The sequence below is a fragment of the Saccopteryx bilineata genome, chromosome 1 (genome assembly GCF_036850765.1).
Source record: "Saccopteryx bilineata isolate mSacBil1 chromosome 1, mSacBil1_pri_phased_curated, whole genome shotgun sequence".
In the NCBI taxonomy this organism is placed as follows: domain Eukaryota; kingdom Metazoa; phylum Chordata; class Mammalia; order Chiroptera; family Emballonuridae; genus Saccopteryx; species Saccopteryx bilineata.
Genome location: NC_089490.1, coordinates 402,466,052 through 402,483,420, shown reverse-complemented (window position 1 = coordinate 402,483,420; position 17,369 = coordinate 402,466,052). Strand labels below are relative to the sequence as shown.

Here is a 17,369-nt window from a genome sequence, read left to right as displayed (position 1 = left end):
ACAGAACATTTAAAATGACCTGTGGTGGCTCAGTGGATAAAGCATCGACCTGGCACACTGAGGTTGCCAGTTTGAAACCCTGGGCTTGCCTGGTCAAGGCACATATGAGAAGCAACTACCACAAGTTGATGTCTTCTGCTTCTACTCTCTCTCTCTCTATCTCTATTTCTCTTTCTCTCTCTCTCTCCCCTATCTCTAAAAATCAATGAAACAAAATCTAAAAAAATATTTTGAAGTAAATAAGAAATACAACTTAGCCAAGGAGATAATCCTTGGGGGCTGAGTGAGGTGCCCTTAAAAAACAATCCAAGGCCCTGGCCGGTTGGCTCAGTGGTAGAGCGTCGGCCTGGCGTGCGGAAGTCCCGGGTTCGATTCCCGGCCAGGGCACACAAGAGAAGCGCCCATCTGCTTCTCCACCCCTCCCCCTCTCCTTCCTCTCTGCCTCTCTCTTCCCCTCCTGTAGCGAGGCTCCATTGGAGCAAAGATGGCCCGGGCGCTGGGGATGGCTCCTTGGCCTCTGCCCCAGGCACTAGAGTGGCTCTGGTCGCGACAGAGCGATGCCCCAGAGGGGCAGAGCGTCGCCCCCTGGTGGGCGTGCCGGGTGGATCCCGGTTGGGCGCATGCGGGAGTCTGTCTGTCTCTCCCCGTTTCCAGCTTCAGAAAAATACAAAAACAAAAAAACAAAAAAAAACAATCCAAGCCAGAGGCCCAAGGGGGCGGAGCTTAGCAAGAAACCAGGAGAGAACCCTGGGTCCAAATTCAGTGCAAATGCAGACACTCCTCCTAGAAGGGCTTTTCCTTCAACGTCTGTCCCCGCTTTTGCCCAGACACCCTAACAGAATGCCTGGGTGAGACTTCAAGGCAATTTGCACCCTGTAACTGCCTCAGCAGGGAAGCCACAGCCCATCAATTAACACTTCCCCACTCTCCAAAGGACTCTCAGGGACTGTCACCTAGGCTGAGCGGATGAACGAACTCCACTCCCAGCAGGCTCTGCACCCACGAGGATGAAGGCAGAAGCTCAAAGGGGGGTGACGGCAAGGGGAGGGTTGAAGTATCCTGTTGAAAGTTACACCCAGCCCATCCAGTTCAGGGGAGGCAACAGCAAAATCCACTGTTCAGACGTGAAAACTGTCTGAAAAATCTCCACCAATGAGCGTTTCTCGCCATCGCTGTTAATAACAGGATCAAGAGGTCACCATGATGACATGGGCCCCTACACTGAGCACTGGATGGAGAAAGAGGCTGTTTGGTTTTGTAGCTTTTGTTGGGAGTTTTTTTTTTATAGTTCGATTTTGTTGGGAGTCCTTGGAACGAGCAGGACATGCCAGGGACGCTAAAGGAATGGTGGTCACAGTTCCCAGCCACGTGGAAGCACCAGGTGAGCCCCGGGGCTGCAGTGAGAATGTCCTTTCTAGACACAGGTCACAAGCCTAACACTCACAAGCAGTCAGTCCCGCTAGAACGTGCATTGTGAAAACACCAGTGTGCTCCAACGCAGTGACGTACCAGGGACCGTTTGAGCAGGACATGGATTTTGCATTTTCTCACGTGCCACTTCGCACCCGTGAGAAGCACCAGGTGAATGCACCTTGCACTGAGCCAAGTAGGAAAACACCCTCCCCCAACACCCTCCATCTCCCAGTGAACCCCCACATCCACTCCACCGTTTCACAAAAAACCCCTGGCTGTGACCTCCCGACACCCAAAAGTCCTTGGCCAACTTCAGGTCTCTCCTCAAGGTAAAGCGCCGTCTGCCCTGCGGCATGTACGTGGCTGGGCCCTATAACGTGCGCAAAACGGTGCTGCTACACTCAGCTCCTTTCTCTTCAGAGCATCTGTGATGGAGTTCTGAGCAGTGCATCCAGCCCCTTTGTCCCCATAAACCCTGTGGTATGTGTGCTTCGTGGTTTTGCAAAGCATGGTGACTTTTAGAATACATGTGTTGCATGATAGCAGAACCGAACATACCATTTCTATGAAATAAGAACAAATCCAGAATAAGCGATACCAAACTGCCTTGCACCAAACGACTGTGGAAAGAAAATAATCCCACGGGGGTCCGGCACTCTCCAAACCCCCACCCACTACTTCAGAAACTAGAAAGTCAAAACAAACAAACAAACAAAAACACCCAAAACTATATATAAAATCCACTTCCTACACATAATCAGTCTAAGGGTTTCACACTGCTAAGGATTATATCCAGTAATGACATAATCAGAGCCCAAATCATTGCCTACCCCAAAAACAAGTGCTCTGTGGGCACCGCCCCCTCCCAACCTAGCTGCTAAGAAGAGTGGGCGGAGCCTGGAGACTCTACCAGGGCAAGCCCCTCCCCCTGGAGCCCAAGCCCCTCCCCCCTGGAGCCCCTTCCATGCCCCCGACAGGTCCACCTGCCTGGGTGCCATCATCCCTGGCTCGCTTGATGTTCTGGCGTCCGTCCACCCAGTAGATGAACTTGTCCAGTGGGTCGTAGTCGATGGCTTTGACGTTCCTCAGCCCGTGCAGGGGCAGGACGAGGTCCGGGCTGTGCTGGTCGTCTGGGATCATCCGGCTGATGGCACTTTTCTGGCTGAACAGCAAGAAAGTGCTGGGCGCTAGGGTGAAGCAAACAGACGAGGGGCGGCCGGTCAGCCCGTGGGAGCCAGGGAGGGCGGCGCCGCACATCGTTACGGAGAGCAGACGCGTATATGCGCCCGCCCATGCACACAGGGGTGGGGGGGAGGCTGGAAAGACTGAAACCTATTTCCTGGGGGTGGACTAGGGGGAATTCTGCTCTCCGTGTTACCTGTGTCTCTATTTCAATGTTACCAGTGCATGTTATTTTAAAAATAAATGATCAATTCATCTCGAAGGTATCAAGACTTAAGCTGGAAGGGAGAGAAGGCAGTGAGCACTAATCCCACACGGCAAGTGTCCATCATGCTTGGAGGACGTGTCACTGTCCCCGTGTCTCCACGTGCTCTAGGGGACAGCTAAGGACCCTACGGACTGAACAGTGACACCAGGAGGGGACGCTCCTCGGGGGTGTCAGAGAGCAAAGCTGCCTGGGTTCAGAAACTGCATCATGCCTGACCTGTGGTGGCGCCGTGGATAAAGCATCAACCGGGAACGCTGAGGTCGCCGGTTCAAAACCCCGGGCTTGCCCGGTCAAGGCACATACAAGAAGCAACTATGAGTTGATACTTCTCGTTGTGTCCCCCCCCCTCTATAAAGTCAAATAAAATCTTAAAAAAAGAAAAAAGAAACTGCATCCCTCTCAGAACGTGCAGGCGGCCGACAGCTGCAGCCATGATCAGAGAGGTGCAGTCATCATGTCTCGAGTCTGCCGGCCACCGGGGCGGGGGCCCGGACCCTGGTGTCTCTTCTGGGTGGTGGGCTACCTGACGCTTTGCTTGACCCTTCCAGGCTATGGCTGCCAGGGGACAGGAACAGCAGGACCAAAGGGAGCCCAAGAGTGAGGAGTCCCAGGCTGCAGCCCCAGCATGTACCAGCTCAGGGCCTCAATCAACCCTCCACCCCTCGAAGCCTCTGGTCCCGGTCCACATGGCCGGGAGAAGGCAGGCCAGCCCTTGGTCCAGGCTGCGTGAGCCTCAGACAGAGCCCCAGAAGACACAGAACTTCATCCGGTGTCACGAGCCGCCCAGAGGCGGCCGATGCTCCAGGCGGAACACCCGCCAATGGGACGCCCCGTTCTCCCTCCGGCCCACGAGGAAGCTGCTCCCAGGCTCCCTGAATCTCACAGTTGTATCACTCAAATGAGAACATCTGGAAAAGGCCCACCCGATTCTGAAGGTCTGTGTAAGAATTATGTGAGCGAGCGCGAGGCCACATGGCGAGGGCTCAACCTAGCTGGATCCACACCCGGCCCAAACCTGACCAGTTGTGAGGCCCCGCAAGGGCTCCTGCACATCTGCCTCAGTCTCCTCGCCTGGGAAGTGGGGAGGGTGATGCTCACCACCCTAGGGGCTTGAGGATTCTATCAGTACCGCAGAGAGTACTCAGAACAGTGCTCGCCTCTCTCAGCGCATGCTCTCCCCTGGGGACGGGTTCTCCCACCCAAAGAGTTCCCCCAGGCCTGTGCCAGCTGAGGGCTCAGTCCATCTCCTGGTGTCTGGATGAAGCGACAGGTCCTCCAGCCAGCCCAGGGTTGCAGGTGACACTACGCAGGTGGTGCAGTGCCCAACATGCCCAACACACCCAGACTGTGTCCGTCAACATACCCTTTCCACACCAGCCCCCGGAGCCAGCCGGGCGGTTGACACGGGGGGGCCGGGCGCAGGGGGCGAGCGAGGCACTTACGGCTGCAGTTGCGGCTGCTGGGGTCCAGGGTGTAGTGGGAGGCGCAGCTGCAGCGGTGGCCGCCGGGGACGGCGAGGCACAGCTGCGCACACTGCCCGTTGCTGTGCATGCAGTCGTTGAGGCCGTCCTGGCGGGACGAGTGGAACACCAGGATGTCCATGACGAAGTCCAGGTGGCCCTGGATGAGGGTGCGGTTCCGGCCGCTGGTCTTGTCGGCCCGCTCGATGCTGTGCAGGTTCCAGTCCGTCCAGTAGATGTAATCGCTGTACTGTGTCAGGCCGAACGGGTGCGGGAGGTCGTCGGCGATCACGACCCGCTCCTGACCTGCGTGGGGACACACGGGCAGGGTGTCAGCCACAGCACGGGCGCCCCACGGCCTGGCCGCCGGTGCCTGGGCCCGAGAGCTCGATCACTCTGGAAAACAAGCAGCATCGACCGACAGCTGTGCACTGACCCCAGGACCGGGCGACTGCACCCCCCTACACAGGAGTACGCACGCAGTGTGACCCCGAGGAACATGGACAAGGATGTGCACGTGGCAGCACCGGCCCCGAGCACCACGAGCCGAAAACAAGCCAGACGCCCGTCGACAGCAGAACGGATACAAAGCCAGTGGGATCTTCCTATAACGGAAATGACGCCATTAGAGTGACAGAAGCCAGGCCCTGAAGAGCACACTGTGTGTGACCGCACTGACTGAAAGTTCTAGAACAGCAAAACTGGGACGCAGGGACAGAAGTCAGGGCAGCAGTCTCCCCACCCTCATGCCAACAGCAGAGGACGCGTGAAACAAACCGTGCGGGAACCTACGACGGCGCAGCTGTAAGCTGAACGCACTCAGGCGCACGTGCTGCGCGCCCAGTGCCGCTGTTTGTCGGGAGGCGTGATGAACAGGCCGGCTCGGCTGGGAGCCGGCCGGACAGGGCACAGCAGAAGGGGTGCCGATGGGGGCCGAGCCACAAGGGAGGAAGGACACAAGTCCAGGGCCCGGGTGGCCCCCAATGAGTTCTGTCCCTCAACCCACATGTGGCTCTCCTGGTCTTTACTTCTCAAACTGTGTCATGTGAATGTTTTTTCTTGTTTGTTTGTTTGTTTGTTTGTTTTTACAGGGACAGAGACAGAATCAGAGAGAGGGATAGCTAGGGACAGACAGGAACGGAGAGAGATGAGAAGCATCAATCATCAGTTTTTCGTTGCGACACCTTAGTTGTTCATTGATTGCTTTCTCATATGTGCCTTGACCGCAGGCCTTCAGTAGACCGAGTAACCCCTTGCTTGAGCCAGCGACCTTGGGTCCAAGCTGGTGAGCTTTTTGCTCAAGCCAGATGAGCCCGCGCTCAAGCTGGCGACCTCGAGGTCTCAAACCTGGCTGGGTCTTCCGCATTCCAGTCCAACACTCTATCCTCTGCGCCACCGCCTGATCAGGCAGTGAATGCTTCTTCATGCATGTTCTAGTTCACAACCAATGGGAATACGTTAATGACATGAGAACATGCTGATCATACACAGGAATAAGAGAAAGCAAACTGGTCCTGGCTGGGGGGCTCAGCGGTAGAGTGTCGGCCTGGTATGTAAATATCCAGATTCGATTCCTGGTCAGGGCACACAGGAGAGGTGACCATTTGCTTCTCCACCTCTTCCCCCTCCCCTTCTCTTTCTCTCCCTCTCCCTCCTTCTCTTCCCACAGCCATGGCTCAATTGGTTCGAGCACGTTAGCTCCAGGCACTGAAAATTGCTTTGTGGAGTCTCCTCCACAGGCACTAAAAATAGCTCAGTTGCAAGCATGGCCCCAGATGGGCAGAACATCAGCCCCAGACTGGGTTGCCAGGTGGATCCCAGTTGGGCGCCTGCAGGAGTCTGTCTGTCTCCCCTCTTCTCACTTGGAAAAGAAGGGGGAAAAAAAGAGATAGAGCCTGACCTGTGGTGGTGCAGTGGATCAAGCATCAACCTCGAATGCTGAGGTCACCGGTTCAAAACCCTGGGCTTGCCTGGTCAAGGCACATGTGGGAGTTGATGCTTCCTGTCTCTTGCCCCCCTTCTCTCTCTCTCTTTCTCTCTCTCTCTCTCTCTCTCTCTCTGTCTCTCTTCTCTAAACTAAATAAATAAATAAATTTTAAAAAATAAATGTTTTAAAAAAAAGAGAGATAGAGCAGCTTGAAGATGACCTATAGCATGATTTAAAACATTTTAAAAATTACTTTTAAAAAGTAAAAATTTAAGATTTTTAACAAGAATATTACTTTAAAATCCACTACAAAGTTTGAAACTGGAAGGAAACATGTCAACATGAATAATGGTTATCACTGAGTGATGAAATTATGTAGAATTATCACTTTTCTTCATATTTTTCTGTATTTTCAGAAATTTTCTAGGTTATTTTGTCGAGGAAAAAGGTTATAAAATAAAAATGCTCCCCGAAGCCTCCACACACACACAAACACATATAAACTCTCTCCCCCCCTACACACACACACACACACACACACATACACACACCAACATACACACTCCAGGGCCCTAGACAAGGAGCAGACGGTTCTCCACCAACTATCCATGTAGCTAAACATTTACAGGGCATTTACTGTGTGCCAGGCACAGTGAGACGTGCTTTTACCCATATTACCTCATTTAATTCTCATGCCAACTGCTTTGTGAGGAAGGTACTATTAGGATAGGGAACCGAGGCACAGAAAGGTTAAGTGACTTGGCTGAAGTCACACGACTAGCACGTGGCAGAGCCCAGAGACACTGGGCAGCGAGGCCCCACGTCTAGGCTCACGCCCAGCTCTGACCATGCCAGGTGACATTACCCATTCCTCACCTGCCCGGGGTCTCACATATTACTAGGTGCTCAGGAAACACCTGTGTCACTACATGGAAAACATGCTATGGCACAGGGACAGCCAAGCCCAACACAGGAAGCCGCCCTCCATCTGTAGGGTTGTGTGAGTGACCAGGACGTGTGCTGGTGTCCGTCCAAGTGTGTCCTCAGCTGGGGGTAATTGACGAGCGTACTTATTTCTGGCAAACCATGGCAGTGCTGTGACTGGCTTCTCATCTGGCGCTAGCTCCCCGTAATTCCCGGTGGGGCCAGGGTGGCGGGCCCAGAGATGTTCAAAGCTGGCCACTGGCTTCCCCAACCAGGACTAGCAGTGTGCAGGGTGGCTGTGGCCTGCCCCAGGCGAAAACCAGGACGCTGGGGCTCCAGCTCTGCCCCCATGATACCTGGGACAAGCCATCCAGCCCAACCTATGCCTCCGTTTCCTCCTCTGTAACACGCCCACGCCCACCCCGGGTGACGGCGGCAGCGAGCAGGGAGGAAGCCCGAGTCTCCCCACTACAGAGTGCAGCCCAGCTCCCCAGCGAGCTGACGTGACCACGCCCCTCCAGCACTGCAGAGCTCGGAGCTACACGCTCTGGGTTCTAATCAGCCCCCGCTGCTGGATGACCTGAAACAAGGTATTTCTTTAATTTTTATTTTTTACTTTATTATTATTATTTTTTTTTTTAACAAACCCAGGGTATTGGGTGTGGCTAGTCAGTAGTCACAGCACAAGACCTAGTACACAGTAGGTACTCAGAGTGAAGTCTGTGTGGTGCTGCTCTGTGACCTTAGACAAGTCCTGTGACCTCCCTGGGCCTCAGTTTCCACACCAAAAAAAACTTCCGTCCTCAGTTTCCACACCAACAAAAACTTCCGTCCTCAGTTTCCACACCAACAAAAACTTCCGTCCTCAGTTTCCACACCAACAAAAACTTCCGTCATGTGGTGTTGTGTCCAATCAGAGTCCCAGCCCAGGACTTAGCTGGGAACTCAGCTTTCAGTGCTAGAAACAGCAGTGACTAGGGCCTCTGTGGACAGGGCACCCTGGAGAGGGGTGAGGCTGGCTGGGCACTCGGAGCGCGTCCATACCTCCCGTGGGGCCTGGGGACTCGCAGGCCAGGGCGCTCAGTGCAGAGGGGGCTGACAGGTGACCCAACGCTCCAGACCAAGGACATCCCGCCCCCGCAGGACCCACATGGCCGGCCCTCACCCAGCATGTTAGACGACTCGATCATGTTGGTGTCCAGGTCAGTCCAGTAGAGGCGCTGGTCGGCATAGTCAATGGTGAGGTCATTGGCCCGGCCCACCTTGTCCACCAGCGTCATGCAGTTGGTCCCGTCCATGAAGGCCCGCACGATCCTCGGCTTGCCGCCCCATTCTGTCCAGTAGATGTAGCTGGAAGACACAGGGAGAAAGGGAGGGCGGGCTGAGGTGCGTCCACCATCACGGCAGGGCAGGAAACACGATCGCCACCACTCCTAAGCCAGCGTCGCCCCATCCCAGAGAAAGCTGCATCTACAACACCCCACCAGGAAAGCAGGGGAGACCCCAGAGCGCCACACCACCTGCCGTCCCTCCAGAGGCCGTCACCTTGCTCCCTCCAGCCTCCTGAATTCCCACAGTGGCGCCCCCGCAGGGTGAGTGTGATCACCCCGTTTACAGACCCTGACAGGTGCACAGACGAGATAACCGTGGAGCAGAATGACCAGGCGGGGCTGCTTTTGTCAGAGACCAATGCTAACCAAACAAGACAAGACGCCAGGCAACAGGGGAACCAGGGTGAACGTGGGCAAAACGGGATGCGAGGCCCCGTTACCCAAAGCGAGTAGGAAAGAGGACCCTGGGGCAGCAGGCACTCCGGGGCCAGGGTTCGAACACCCCTCCCGCCCCTTCACAGCTCCAGGAGAGGACGCGCACACCCACACTCCAGAACCAGGCCCGCGGGACGTGCCCTTTCGCTAAAACCTGGACCTCTCTGTCCTGTCATCCTGGGACCTTTGCTTCCCTAACAGATCAGGTGACAGCGACAGGGTCTGAGGTGCCCCATACGTGCTGCGGGTGCTTTATGGGATGGGTCAGCTGCTCAGAAAAGGAGGCCAGGCGGAGGGAGACCCCACCCTGGCCCCTCTGCCCCAGCGCCAGGGGCAGAGCCCAGGCCTCCGACAGATAAACCACAGGTGCCAGCCCTCGGCTAAGGAAGGGGCCAGCACGAAGCCTGGAATCCAAGGAGCTCAAAGCCAGCTCTGAGAGGCGGTCTGGTGACGCGGGACACAGGACTTCTCTTGGCCGCGCCCTGCTCTAATCGGTTATGAAACCTTGGGTAGGTCACTCAGCTTCTCTGAGCCTCAGCGTCCACCTCTATAGAGTCAGGGGCAAAAACACCTGCCCCGTACAGGCCTCCTGGACATAGCAGTGGACGACCTACAGGAAAACGCCCAGCACCGTGCCCGACACAGTGGCTGCCGTTGCTTCCTTCCGCTCTGGACCTCAGTTTCCCCTCTGTGAAACGAGCTAGATCATCTCCAAGGGCCTCGCCAGCCCCGGCCACCTCCGAGCTAGAGGTGGTCAGCACGGCTCTCATACAGAGAAGCAGCAAGGCAGTCACCCACCTTGGTGGCTGGTCCCCACCGGGCTGGCTGACATAGAGAGGTGGGAGGGGGACAATGACACGTGTGCCAGACAAACATGACCCCTTACCCTTTGGTGGGGTCCAGCGCCAGCGACCTCGGGTTATCCAAGTCCCTCCACACGAGGACCTGCCGGAATTGCCCGTCCAGCCGGGCCACCTCAATCCTGTTGGTCCCGGTGTCCGCCCAGTAGAGGTTCTTGCCCATCCAGTCGACGGCCATGCCTTCCGGGTAGTCGAGGCCGAACTCGATCACGTGCTCCACTGAGCTCCCGTTCAGGAAGGCACGGCTGATGGTCTGGGAGCAGAGGGTGGGGGAGGACACAGGGCCACGGGTTAGGAACCAGCGCCGGGGCAGACACTGACCTATGAGCTGCTTGGCCACCTGGAGCCACCACTCACCACATCTGGGGCCAGATCAACAACATTTCTAGAGTTTTTAAATAAACTTTTCAAATGCAGCAAAGTAATAAACATTTTAGAAAAAATACATGGCTATACTTAATACTTAGCTATGTATTTTTATGTGCTCACAAAGTAAAATAAGTCATACATAAATTACGTACTATATATACTGCTCACAAAAATTAGGGGATATTTCAAAAAGTATGAAGTGATAAAAAAAGAAGCATTTGATTTTTTTTTTTTATTAAACAAGAACATCAGAAAAGCAAAGGACGGCCCTGGCCGGTTGGCTCAGCGGTAGAGCGTCGGCCTGGCGTGTGGGGGACCCGGGTTCAATTCCCAGCCAGGGCACATAGGAGAAGCGCCCATTTGCTTCTCCACCCCCCCCTCTCCTTCCTCTCTGTCTCTCTCTTCCCCTCCCGCAGCCAAGGCTCCATTGGAGCAAAGATGGCCCGGGCGCTGGGGATGGCTCCTTGGCCTCTGCCCCAGGCGCTAGAGTGGCTCTGGTCGCGGCAGAGCGACGCCCTAGAGGGGCAGAGCATCGTCCCCTGGTGGGCAGAGCGTCGTCCCTGGTGGGCGTGCCGGGTGGATCCTGGTCGGGCGCATGCGGGAGTCTGTCTGACTGTCTCTCCCTGTTTCCAGCTTCAGAAAAAAAAAAAAGAAAAGAAAAGGACAAGTCAAAGAAAGTTGTTTGGTTATGCAAATGAGATGCAAAACCAACTTTTATGTCATTGGTGACAATGCACTTATACAAAAGGCTGAAAGCACTGGAGAGTCTGTATGTTCCCTGATCCCTTAATTTCTGTGAGCGGTGTATATACCATGAACCTTAAAACCGGGTGTGTCCTTCCACTTAATAATCTTCCTCCTGAAATTGATCCAAAGGAATGAACAAAAATACAAAAGATGGGGAACCCCTAGAAATACAGACGGGGTTTCACACGCAGGGACCTTCTCTACGGTGGTTGTTCAGAGTCCGGAAGAGTGGAAGTGACCGGAACACAGGTAAAAGAAGGGGATGGTTAAGTATAATAGGGAATATCTGTGCAGTGGAATCTTTAACACGTTTAAAGAATCCTGTTAGAGTTTATAATAAGCTAGCCCTGGCCCGATAGTTTGGTTGGTTAGAGCATTCTCCTGAAGGACAGAGGTCGCCAGTTCCATCCCAGGTCAGGGCACAGACCTCTTTCTCTAAAATCAATAAAATAAACATTAAAAAAAAAAGTTTAAAATAGGATAATGAAATAAAAGCCTGTTAAGCCCTGGCCGGTTGGCTCAGCGGTAGAGCGTCGGCCTAGCGTGCGGAGGACCCGGGTTCGATTCCTGGCCAGGGCACATAGGAGAAGCGCCCATTTGCTTCTCCACCCCTCCGCCGCGCTTTCCTCTCTGTCTCTCTCTTCCCCTCCCGCAGCCAAGGCTCCATTGGAGCAAAGATGGCCCGGGCGCTGGGGATGGCTCTGTGGCCTCTGCCTCAGGCGCTAGAGTGGCTCTGGTCGCAATATGGCTACGCCCAGGATGGGCAGAGCATCGCCCCCTGGGGGGCAGAGCACCGCCCCTGGTGGGCGTGCCGGGTGGATCCCGGTCGGGCGCATGCGGGAGTCTGTCTGACTGTCTCTCCCTGTTTCCAGCTTCAGAAAAATGAAAAAAAAAAAAAAAAAAAAGCCTGTTAAAATGTTAAGTGAAAAAATAAAGCAGGAAGTAGAAGTAGAACTCTATGTGGCGGATGACTGTGATTATGAGAAAGACTATCACAGGGAGAAAAACTCACAGGAAATACACAGAAGTGTTAGCAATGTGAGTTGGGCTGGTGGGGTTATGAGTGGTTTTCATTTTCTTGTTTATACTTTTCTGTATGTTTCCCTCTTTCTACAATGAATCTTGGTGACTTTTAAAATCAGGAAAAATATTGCCTGATTGGTGGTGGTGCAGCGAATAGAGCGTCAACCTGGGACCAGGCTCAAAAGCCCAAGGTTGCCGGCTTGAGCACAGGTTCACCAGCTTGAATGTGGGATCCTAGACATGACCCCAAGGTCACTGGCTTAAAGCCTCCACCCCCCCCCAGTCAAGGCACGTATGAAAAAGCAATTAATGAACAACTAACGTGATGCAATTACACATTGATGCTTCTCATCTCCCTCCCTTCCTGTCTCTCTGCCTCTCTCTGTCTCTGTCTCTCTCTCTCACTCACTAAAAAATAAAATAGAATCAGAAATATCTTTAAGAGACGTCATATAAATGGTAGCACAAAAGATAGATGACTGACTGACCTGTTTTAGTTGTTCAATACTGTACTTCAGAATAGGGGTTAGCAAACTTTTCCTGTCAAGGGGCACACAGCAAATAGCTCAGGCTTCACGGGGCCAGATCAACAACATTTCTAGAGTTTTTAAATAAACTTTTCAAATGCAGCAAAGTAATAAACATTTTAGAAAAAATACATGGCTATACTTAATACTTAGCTATGTATTTTTACGTGCTCACAAAGTAAAATAAGTCATACATAAATTACGTACTATATATACTGCTCACAAAAATTAGGGGATATTTCAAAAAGTATGAAGCGATAAAAAAAGAAGCATTTGATTTTTTTTTTTATTAAACAAGAACATCAGAAAAGCAAAGGGCACACAGATCGGTCACAACTGAGCCCACTGGTACCGCAGCAGGTGTGGACAATCCACAAACAAATGGGCATCGCAGTGTTCTGATAAAACTTTATTTACAAAAACAGGAGGCTGGCCCATGGACCAGTCCCCCAGACCCTGCTTTCCTGTATCTGCCCAGGAGCGTTTATAGTTGCATTTTGAATAAAGAGTTTGCTGCATGTGTGCGTGCGTGCGTGCGTGCACACTGGGAGGGGTGGGCAGGGTGACGGGAGGGGCAGAGTTGCGAATGTTTCACAGTCGTTCTAGAAAAGCCCCTTTGTGGGCCTCCCGGAACCCGCTCATCATAATCATTCAGGTTAGTTTATTAAAACAGGCTGATATTTCACTGGCTTGAGTTGTTACAATTAATCTTGTTTTCAAATGTAAACACCTTCAAGGCTGTCCCACCAGCCAGCAGGAGAGGCGCGCGCAGGAGAGAGAGGCGCGCGCAGGAGGAAGAGGCGCACGCGGGCCGTACCTTCAGGCTGACGTCCGTCCAGTAGATGTGGTTGTTGGACACATCGAAGTCCAGCGCGGAGGCCTCCTTGACGCCCGTGAGCGGGATGGCCACGTCGTTGTTGTTGGTCTCGAGGGAGATCCTGTGGATGGTGGCCCTGCTGGTGAAGACCAGGAAGGCCTCGGGGACGATGCAGGTCTTCATGTCGCTCAGCAGCTCCAGGCCGATGGGGCAGCCGCACTTGGTGGCGCGGGGCGTGAAGAAACACAGGTGGCTGCACCCCCCGTTCCCGTCTGCACACGGGTTCGTACCTGGAAGGCAACGCACACACACAGGCCTGACGGGTCAGCAGCCCGGCGGCGGCGGCCGACCCACAGTTGTCTGTGGCTTTATGTGTGCCCAACACAAATGGGGACCCCCCTGGGCAAAGGCGACGGGAGCCCGGGTCTCCCCTGGTACTGGAGTGGCAGGAACAATGGGTCCCAGACGGCCCAGTGTGTTGACTCACAACCTGGGAGGTAGAAGCTGGCCCCTCCCTGCTTTTCAGCCAAAGAAACAAGAGTGTGGAGAGGTTACTGACGGTGACCTAGTTAGGAAGCAGCTCAGACAGAACGAGAAGCAGGTCTGGCCTTCTGGTCTGAGCTCCAGCCCCGGTTGGGCGGCCATAACACTGCGAGGCAAGGACAGGACAATCGTCACTCCCCAGACCCGGACCCCTAGCCTTTCTGGACTGGAGCCTGAGGTCCTCTGATTCACCGACACTCGCGGGCGACCCTGAAAACTCAGATTCACCCAAGACGGCCAAAGGCGTCTTTTTTTTTTTTTTTTTTTTTTTTTATCAAAGCAGATGGTAGTCTCAGCACATGCGTTTCTTTCTGGCCAGACTCTTCATCTCCCTGTTCTACTGGGATGCTGCTAAAACTGAACCTAGTTCAATGTTAAGTATTTAGCTAAAAAAAGAATCCTTTCCCCCATCTCTCTCAGTAAATCCTGAGATGAGAGAGAGAGAGAGAAAGAAAGGAGAGAGAGAGAGAGAAGAGAGAGAGAGAGAGAAGGAGAGAGAGAGGAGAGACAGAGAGAAAGAGAGAGGAGAGAGAGAGAAGGAAAGAGAGAGAGGAGAGAGAGAGAGAAAGAGAGACAGAGAGAAAGAGAGAGGAGAGAGAGAGAGAAGGAAAGAGAGAGAGGAGAGAGAGAGAGAGAAAGAGAGACAGAGAAGGAAAAAGAGAGAGAGAGAAGGAAAGAGAGAGAGAGGAGAGAGGAGAAAGAGAGAGAGAGAAAGGAGAGAGAGAGGAGAGACAGAGAAAGAAGAGAGAGAGAGAGAAGGAAAGAGAGAGAGGAGAGAGAGAGAAGGAGAGAGAGGGAAAGGAGAGAGAGAGAGAAGGAGAGAGAGAGAGAAGGAGAGAAAGAGAGAGAGAGAGAGAGAGAGAGAGAGAGAGAGGAGGGAGGGATGAGCCTAACTTCTCAACTTGAAATCGCACCCCATGGTACATCTTTTTTTTCCTCCATCTTTAGAGCTTCGTATTTTCAAACACTCTCACAAGTGGGCCCTACCGCCCACACTGGACAATGAATGTGTTTGTTGTACAAGGTGGCCGGTAAAATGAGGGGCATGGATTCCGTCATCTGTGTCCCACAGACACAGGCCGGGACTACAGGCCCGTCCCAGAGGTGCAGGAGCAGTGGCCACTCCCAGGTCAGCCCGCACGGCCGCACCTCCCGACCCTTGCTCAGCCATCCCCCCTTCTGCCAGCACACCCTACTCCCCACCTGCTCCTCAGAGCCCCAGCTCAAACACCCTCCCTTGTATTGTAGGACCAGGCATTCCTCCAACAGCCCAGCCACAGAGCTACGGGGTGCCGCACCCACCAGACTGCAAACCACTCGAGGTCAAGGACGGGGTCCTCGCTGGTCATTGCTTCATTCGTCCAGCAGAGGTCTGCCAAGCACCTCTGTCGTGCTGGTGCTGTACCAGGCACCGGGGGCCCAGCTGGGAACAGAGCTCGCGCCCCACGGAACCCGCAGTCCCCTGACTCTGGCCCCGTCGCACCTGGATGCGTCTCTCTCCAGGGCAACTGGCTGACATGCACTTGGAATCCTTTTCAAAAAGGGGCAAAATTGTACGAAATGGGTTTTTTGCCAATCTTGGTGTGAGGTCGGGGCAGACCCAGGCCACCGTTAGCTGCACGGCTTTAACTCCTCCGCATCGTTCAGGGGGCAATACTAGAACTAGCATATGGGGCTGCTCTGGGCACTAAGGCCCACAGCAGGCACACGGTAAATGTCAGCCATTCTTACACCGATTACTGCCAGCAGCCCTAGTCCATACACACTGGCTAGTCACTGTCCCCGGTCAGTGAACAGCCCCGCCATGACCCCTGTCCCTAACCAGATAATATCACCACCACCTCCTGTCCTGCCCATCCCGAGTGAGGCACCCCAGCCGGGCCGCCATGGCCCCTTTCGTCCTTCCTTACGCAAGCCGGCCCGGCCGACCTGTGGCTGGAGGCTGACCGGACTCACCGATGGCCTTGGCCACGTTCACGGCCTTGAGCCCCATCAGGTCGGGCAGTTGGTCGATGATGACGTCCCGACTGGCCTTGACCTTGTGGACACGCTCAATGCTCCGCCGCTGCCAGTCGGTCCAGTAGATGAAGTCCCCCAGCAGCGTGAAGCCAAAGATGTGCGGGAGCTTGTCCTCCAGGAGGACCTGTCGCTCCGTCCCGTCGACGTTGATCACCTGGCGGGACGGGAGACACAGGTCTGACCCAGCCTCGAGCCGGAGCTGCTGGCAATGGGGCGGCTCGACCCCCTGGGAGCCCCAGCTCCGCCTGCACCTCGGCAGGCCACCGTACAAAGCCGGTGACACCACTCATCAGGGAGTTGGGCAAATGGCATTTTCAGTGAGGGTCGCTCGGGGCCTCTCCCCACAGCCCACCCCCCCCACAACCTGAGGTGGCCGCTGCGCTGGGAGGGCCAGTGTGCTTTGAGACAGGTAAGGCTAACAGGTGTCTTCTCCCTTACCACTGCGATCGACTGGGGGTGGCTGCCCGGTACCAAGGTGTGGGTCTCAGACCAGGGCTGGGCCCGGCAGGAAGCAGTCCTGGCATCGATCAGCAAAGCCTGCCCCAGGTGCAACACAGCGAGGCCCCAGGCCACACCCGAGATACAGAGCTGCATTTCAAAAGTCTGGACAGCTAGGCCCTGGCCCGTAGGCTCAGTGGTAGAGTGTCGGCCCAGTCTGTGGATGTCCCGGGTTCGATTCCCCAGTCGGGGCACAGAGAAGCGCCCATCTGCTTCTCCAGCCCTCCCCTCCTCTCTCTCTCTCTCTCTCTTTCCCTCCAGCAGCCATGGTTCAGTTGGTTCCAGCGTATCAGCCCCAAGCGCTGAGGATGGCTCTGTGGAGCCTCCTCCTCAGGTGCTAAAAATATCTCAGTTGCAAGCACAACCCCAGATGGGCAGAACATCGGCCCCAGACAGGGCTCGTCGGGTGGATCCCGGTCTGGGCACGTGCGGGAGTCTCTCTCTCTCCTGTCCACTTGGAAAAGGAGAAGAGGAAAAGAAAATAAAAAGCCTGGACAACTAAAGCACTGTGGGATCCGGGCAAGATCCCCCACTCGTCTGTGGACTCACTTCCTGTTCGGCCGGGACCAGGTGAAAGATGAGGGTGCTTCCGGTTCTGAGTCTGGGCTGTGTCTCTCAGGTGCCTTGCACCCCCAGACACGCAGCGGCCGTCTGCTCCAAGAGGCACAGGCTCCATCCACCCTTTTCTTGAAGAGCCCGTGCTGATTAAAAGCATCGACCACAAAAGCCACAGAGGAGAAACATCCTGTCACACAAATGCCTTAACCAACCAAAATACACCCACCGGAGGAGACAGGATTCCGACGACAGGCGATCCTGTCGAGGCTTATGCTTAAAAGGCAGACGAATAAAACGTGACACTCAAACGCCGGGCTTTCGGGCCGGGATGAAAAGAGACCCGAGGAACCAAGAGTGAGTCTCAGCAGGCCTCCTGCAGTCAGAGCGTATCCAGCTCATCAGAAAAACCGAAACCCTGCGTTCTACACACAACAGACACGCATGAACAGATAGAATGCGTGTGGAGCC

General features: G+C 54.5%; 1 protein-coding gene across 1 annotated transcript in view; it reads right to left on the bottom strand.

The window, feature by feature from the left end:
• LRP5 (LDL receptor related protein 5) overlaps positions 1–17,369 on the bottom strand; it is a 114,409-nt gene that overhangs the window by 22,319 nt on the left and 74,721 nt on the right. The window contains exons 8-13 of the mRNA XM_066252255.1: positions 15,783–15,999; positions 13,284–13,573; positions 9,827–10,053; positions 8,340–8,524; positions 4,306–4,629; positions 2,401–2,600 (exon numbers count right to left, since the gene is read on the bottom strand). Coding sequence (XP_066108352.1) covers positions 2,401–2,600; positions 4,306–4,629; positions 8,340–8,524; positions 9,827–10,053; positions 13,284–13,573; positions 15,783–15,999 — 1,443 coding nt within the window. The remainder of the gene's footprint in view (positions 1–2,400; positions 2,601–4,305; positions 4,630–8,339; positions 8,525–9,826; positions 10,054–13,283; positions 13,574–15,782; positions 16,000–17,369) is intronic.